Raw genomic sequence first — 7439 nt, 5'->3', positions numbered from 1 at the left:
AAATATAATATATCAACAAATATGCCTATGATAACTTGCCTATCAAAAAGTGCCCATAGCTATTTTTAATTTAATTAATTTTAATCAATTTTTCTACGCTCTACTTTCTTTCTCGCACCTATTAAATAGCTAAAACTCTAAAAGTTTTTAGCTTGGCAATAATATTTTATGTACGATTTTTTGCAGGCAAGCTTATATGATTGGTTTTGTAGTTAAAATATTTATCAATTTCGATTGATTAGCAGATTGGTGTGGTTACCTATGTTGACTTACCTGTTCACATCTGCGTGTCAGATAACCGTACAAGAAATAAGTAGGCAAGCCTATCTAGGCATATTGTGTGCGTTAAATATATGAAATAAAACTCATTCGGTTATCAAAAGAGTGATGGTGATGAAAGAAAATTGATTAAGAGCTATATTGAGTTTAGATATTGAGCTATCAGCACTTTTTGATAGGCAAGTTAGCATAGGCATATTTGTTTATAAATTATATTTCATAAAAAATACGTGTCATCTGGTTTTCATATCGGTGAAGGTCAATCCCACCGGCTCTTAGACTATGAAACCAGGACAATAAATTCTATGAGATTAATTTCCGGAGCACAGTTTGACAGTTCTGCTGTGGTATTATTTCATTAGAACAACAGGGAAAACGAAATAATTATTAACAAAAAGTTTTCAATTTTGTAAATGTGAATCTATTTAGGTGAAGCGAAGTGCACGGGTCTCCAGCTAGTGTGATATATTGTCAATACAAAACTGTTGGGTTAAAAACCATTATTTTCTTTTGCAAGAATTGTCTTAAATCTGATTGGACCAGTTCAATATGAATAGCTGAATGGTCTTACCTCAACTTCTTCTAGTGTTTGAGTCCATCGGTAATTCTCCAAGTCACATCCATTACCTGAGTTAGGTTTCAATTTTCCTTTTTCTTTTGGATCATCTTCCTCTTCATCAATTGGAGTAGGAGGGGCATCACTAGTCGAAGCGTCACCACTACCATTTTCGGCTTCTACGGGACAAAATAATAATAATTATAAGGTAGATTTAAACACTTACATAACCAGTAACAGACAAGTTGAAATAAAAAAAACTTATTTATTACATAACACATTACCCTCATTATTCATAATGGTCCGCTAACTTTAAACAGCCGCTTAGGAGTGTTTTTTCTCATTCTGACTTAGGTCAATAGAAGATGACAGAGTGAGAATTACCAATGCTTTAAGTTAGCAGACTATTATGAATAATAATACAAATCTAATAGATTTATTTTATATTAATGAGAATCACAACAAACACAATGATCAAATTAGCTGCCAAAATGTAGTGGTCAGATCAGATCAGAGAATCACCAAAATCAAATTTTGACTGCCATCAGAAAGAAGAAGACATAACATTCCAGCAGGCATTTCAGAAAATACTATAATGATTTCATATCACATATTACCGGTTGTTCCCAACTCGCTCCAGCATTTACTAAGGACTTCAATATTTACAGGCTTTACTCCATGTGTTAAGAGTTAGAACACCTGACTAAAAAAATTACGATAATCCTAGTGTGAAGAGCGCGCGAGTGAGATAGTAACTGCGGATACAATGGCAGCACTGCTACAATGGCAACCCAAACATATAAAGTATTTACTTCAAAATACAAATACATCCAAAAAGCGAGCGAAAGCAGTTTACTTAACAAAAACAGGCAAGGAGGACTACAAACGCCAAATCTATCAGACGGATCAGTCTTTTTTTTATCATGATAGTGCCTTTAGTTCAGTGCTGCTCAAGATTACAAATACTCGGGTTACTTTGAGACATGATATGACAGAAATTATAGGTCTCATTATTTACACTAGCTATGGCGGCCTACATATCGAAACAATTACGCTAGATGTGCAACTGACTCGGACTCGCCCACCGAGATTTCCGTACATATTATCAGGTACCAACCTATACTTATAAGAATGGGCAGACTTTTTTTTAACATTCTTCGTCATGAATCGAATACATTATAAAAATAATTAAAAATCTGTTTTTTTACATACTAAATGTCCGTTCGAAATAAATTTTAATTGTCTTCATGGTTCGCTTTTTTGGCGAAAATGGCTTACACATTACAATGGCTTATTGTAGGTTTCCAATATACATTATATACGTGTAGGTAATTTTTGCGACGCACGCCAGAATAGCTCGCAGATGGCAATTTTTTTCCTACTTACTTGACACTTATCTTTATATTTTGGATAATACCACACCATATCTTTATAAATTATAGCCTTTGTGTTATTCCAATGTGGAAGCTATATAATTGTTAAGGTTTATCAACATCCATTCAGTAGTTTTTGTGTGAAAGAGTAACAAACATACATTCTTACAAACTTTGGTATTTTGTAATATGTAGGAAGTATTTTGATTTTTTTCACAACTTCCAGAGACTATAGACTTGAATATAATAATATGTTTAACTCAATAGCTCCATTCATTCCAGAGATAAAGAGTGTTGAAACACTAACAGAGGGTTCTATTTTCTCCTTTTGTTATACAGAACCCTAAAAAACGCCTCTATGGTACCCACCTGGACAGCATCCTGTGCAAAGAAGCTTCCTACTAGTAACAATATCTAATAATATATCTATATTTCTGTAAACACTGGTAAAACTAATAGGACACCACAGGGATAGCACTAAAAACTTAACAGAGTCAGCTCTTCACATTGTGGTGCACAAAACAGAATCAGTTATTACAAACATACATTGAATATATGCTCTTTTTGTAGACATAGAAGGGGCATTCAACCACACTCGGAAACATTTTATGTAGAAACAGTCATAGGTCAAGATAAGGGAGTCCAGACAGTATTATAACAAGGAGTTCTTATCTGCATATAAGAACTCAACGTTATGCAGTTTTCAGTGAACATAAAAATATAAGAGAGAAAGAAGTAAAGTAAGAACAGTCGGCCTTCAGTCCAATATAAAATGAATATAATGCATTATAGAATATTACATTGTTTGATTCTGTAACTATCCCGTGTGTGAGGGAGGACTCACGCGCTACAGTATTCTATCATGAGAGCAACGATAGTAAGAGGTTACTATAGAGGCTGAATGAAAGAGGATACACTAAGTATAAAGACATGGACATTGTGATTCCCATTAACAAGTACGATTATGAATGATATGAAGAAGTAATAAGTCTACTTACTATCATGGTTCACTTTCTCAATGTCCAATTGCATTTTCTCTGCCTCTTGATCAGTGAGTTCTGTAACAATTGGTGGCTCAAAGTCTTTAGCTAGGCGCTCTTGCTCTTTTTTTTCTCTGATTTCTTTCAATCTCTTTTCAGCTTCTTCTTTCTCTTTCTTAATCTTATTAGCTTCTTCTGTGGCTTTAGATGCATATTTAAAGAAAGTGTCTTTCACTACCTGTGGAATAATTTTACAAAATAATCAGTCAGGCACTATATTCCTCCAATTTAACTATACTGCTTATTATGTGTCTTAAAAAACATTATTCAGCAAATACTTACCTACCTACCAACAATTACCTCTTTCATAGCAAAATTATATATTTTTATAAAGATTTTCAATTGTATAAATTAAGGATAATAAAACTGAAGTTATATTACGTGATATCAATAATAGATATTTTCAGTAACAACAAAATTATCTTTTTTATCTGGTAACAAGTGATTTTACTAAGAATCGGTGCAATTAGCAAACAGTATGCTATGAGACTTGGGAGTTTTCCCAGTGGGAGACTACTTTACACAGGGTGATGGGTGTCACAGGCATGTCTTTTATAGCCATGGTCAATATTATGCTAATCCAGATCTATGTCATCAATCAATCTTCATTTGCAAATCCAAATAATATAGAGACCTTATCTGCTGCTTTCTCCAAAGTTAAAAGGATGGATATCGTAACAATGTTAAGACTTTGTTCCGGGCACATTCCATTAAATAAATTTAAATTTTTAATAAAAAGATCGATTACACAAAATTGTACAGACACAACAATCAATGATGTTTTCCATCTTTTGATGGAATGTGTACGGAACGTTTCAGAGCGGCCGAGGCTCCTTAAAAATAATTACAATGTGGGTATGTGTAATAGCTTACTAGCCACTTCACTATCAAGGGCCGCGGGGTCGCTCCTTAAGATGTGCTATTGATGTGTTTTCAATTTTTTGGTTATATGTGGCTCTCTGTTTTTTTATATATTGTGTGAGGTAATTAAGGTTTTTTGTAAGCTACGGGTGTGACATAGTCATTATTGACTAAACCCCAAAAAAATAAAGAATAAAAAAAAATAAAAAGAAAAACTAATACAAAAAACACAAACCTTTTGCCAGTCTCCTTCTTTGCCACCAGTGAAGAAATCAGTTTTTCTTGCTAAGAAAGCCACAATTGTGTCCAATAACTGAAATTAAAAATGTGCAGTGTCTTTATTATTTCGGCCTCAATTTGGATAATTTCTAGGATAATATGGATCACCGCGATCACACACAATGGATCGAGCTGATACTGGGGTGCGCCAGAGATGACAGCAATACTCCATGTGTGGCCGGACCTGCGCTTTGTAGAGCGCTAGAATGTGGACCGGCTTGAAGTATTGCCGTGCTCTATTAATGACGCCCAACCTCTTCGAAGCTAATTTGCCTTTGCCCTCCAGATGGCCACGGAATTGGCAATCGTATTCCGAGACTAGGCGCGGCTTTAAGAGAAGTGTTGTCGAAGAGCGGTGATACGACAAATAGGGTTTTTTAGTGGTAAACGCGCAAACTTGAGTCTTCTGGGCGTTAAATTGGACAAGGTTCAATTTAACCCATTTCGCGAAATTCTCGGAAGAGAACTCCATAGAAGACACAAGTTTCTCCCGTCACTGGTCGACGATTTCCCGAGAGACCTGCATGGCCCGTGTATACGGCATCACCAGTACTGTCGTCGGCATAGCATACATTATGTTGGAGGTGTCCAACATATCATTGATATACAGAAGAATCAGCGTGGGAGATAGCACATAGCTTTGGGTCACTCCAGCGTTTACGACCTGTATGCTGCGGAAGCTGGAGGTCCACTTGCATAAGCTCCTGGGAAGCCCAAATGATGGAAGTTTTATATATCTAGGCCAACTGACAGGCTTTGCTTTCAGCAGCCGCGGCCCATCTATCTACCAGAAGATCGCCTGCCGAACAACCATGGCGAAAGCCGTACTGCCGGTCGTTGATAAACTGGTGACCCTATAGGTGTACTAAGAGCTGGCGGTTAATTATTCTCTCGATGAGATGATATTTGAGAGCAGGGAGGTAATAGCAATAGGCCTGTAGTTTACCGGTTCCAAACTGCCTCCTTTTTTTGGATCGGATGGACAAGGGCTGACTTCCATGAGTCAGGTACTACGCCTTTTGAATAGAGTCAACTCAACTCTCAGAGTTGTTTGTTGTTTGATGTTTTACTTGGTGAAAATTGAGACATTGAGAAAATCTGGATGTTATACCCGAGAAAAGAGGTGTTTGAATTTTAAAAATACCTGACAGTTCAAACTATAGTTTACATAATATATAAGTTATACATTTGATCTTCAATTTAAGAATGTTTGTGTGTCACATTACAAAGCTATACTGTTATACATATATTATATTACAAACATTGTTTGTTGGTCTTGTTTTTCTAGTTAAATGGACATTGAATAGTCACTATCATGATCGTATATTTATAGTACTGTAAAAAGATATAATATAAAGTATCAAAACATTCTTAAAATTTATGATCCAAAGATCAATAATCATGCTCCTGTGTACGTGTCATATTGAAATACCTCCAGTAGGCTGCCAACAGCCACTAAGAACAATTCTCAGATAAGCCCTGCCACAAGCAAAGCCTTGTGTGAAGGTTTTTAATTTAAAACACTTCCTGCAGTTGTGTGAATTTTGCCCGGCCTTATGATTAATTAAATTATTTGAATAAAGAAAAGATAAAGAAGGATGTTGAAAATAACTGGGAAGTTAGGGCAAGTTTTTTGTTTTATTATTTAGATAAAGAAAGGAGAATGAAGGATATAACTGAAAGGATAAGGCAAGTTTTTCTTTTATAGTTATAGCATTTATCAGGTGAGTATTTTGCTTAAAATAAAAGGTTTTCAACAACAAATTCTCTTCAATTATAAAGTGATTTCATAATTTACTAAATCATTATTTACCTAAGAACATATACCTAATAATAACACAATAATAATACCTAATAATAACACACATAACACATACATAATACACAAATTATCTTGCCCCAAATTAGGCATATCTAGCCTTTGTTATGGGTTGCAAGACAACATTATATTTAATACAATATACCTACTTAAACATACATAAATACATTTAAACATCCATCACTGGAAACAAACATCCATCTTCATCATATAAATGCTTGCACCTACCAGGATTCGAACCCGGGACCTCTAGCTTACTAGGTAGGATCACTAACCACTCGGCTACACAGGTCGTCATATACCTAATATATATATCGAACATATAATGGGTGAGATTTATATGGCTGAAATGATTTTCTTTTGTCATCTGGAACAGTTGTAATAATAATACAGATGCTTTTGTTACTGAAGCACAATATTATAAACAATAGGTAGTACTGTCAGTATTGTGACAAATTATATGAATAATAAAATCACAGTATCAGGATCATAATATTGATAATGTAATAGCGCCGGGTGAAAGAGTGATAGATCTGCCAAAGAAACAAAGCGATATTTTCGATCAATACCTAGGTATAAACCTAAACCTAGTTACTAAAAAAGCTTATTAAAATTTGATCCTTTAACTATATGGAATATTTTCTTAACCTTTAAATTCAAGTTTGTTTTGTGGAAACACGCGCAACCATAAATGTATAATTATAGTTTAGTCCTTTTTTGTTTAATGTTTAATTTATGAAATAACCACCAATTTATTAGCTAACATGCTTTTGGTACCTCTTTAACTCCTCCTTCGTGCTGCTGAGCCATTGCCAGCAACATGGAATCGAATCTTTCAGGATCGTTAGCCATTATTATTTATGACTCTTACACTTATAGCATAAGAAAAAATTACAATGCAATAAATTGTTTCAAATATTTTTGTGTACCGGTGTAAATCGTTCTTTCACCTTTGTTTATCGAAATTCATTGATATTCTTATTTTGACAGATGTCAGGAATTATAAGTGTAGTACCTACCTAAATAATTCGAGATTCTTCTAATATAAAACAGATTAAAATTATTATTATATACGCAACGGTATCACGTCTAAATTGACAACTCTTATAACAGCTTCGAGCTCAAACGCATTGCTGGTTTAGAACCGCTCTTTATTTCTTACGAATTTAAATACATATCTGGGAATATTCACAGAATTTCCAAACAGCACAAGGAATTTGACCACTAATTCG

At 34.5% G+C, this 7439-nt stretch overlaps 1 protein-coding gene across 1 annotated transcript in view; it reads right to left on the bottom strand.

Annotated features, from left to right (window-relative positions):
• The window catches only part of LOC126977118 (nuclear migration protein nudC), a 60794-nt gene extending 53600 nt beyond the window's left edge, over window positions 1–7194 (bottom strand). The window contains exons 1-4 of the mRNA XM_050825822.1: window positions 6985–7194; window positions 4345–4422; window positions 3207–3426; window positions 851–1014 (exon numbers count right to left, since the gene is read on the bottom strand). Coding sequence (XP_050681779.1) covers window positions 851–1014; window positions 3207–3426; window positions 4345–4422; window positions 6985–7059 — 537 coding nt within the window. The 5' untranslated portion in view covers window positions 7060–7194. The remainder of the gene's footprint in view (window positions 1–850; window positions 1015–3206; window positions 3427–4344; window positions 4423–6984) is intronic.
• Between the last annotated feature and the right edge of the window lie 245 nt (window positions 7195–7439).

This window comes from Leptidea sinapis, chromosome 43 (assembly GCF_905404315.1).
Source record: "Leptidea sinapis chromosome 43, ilLepSina1.1, whole genome shotgun sequence".
Taxonomy (NCBI): Eukaryota; Metazoa; Arthropoda; class Insecta; order Lepidoptera; family Pieridae; genus Leptidea; species Leptidea sinapis.
Note: the sequence above shows the minus strand (reverse complement) of the source record. Positions and strands in the feature narration are given on the sequence as shown.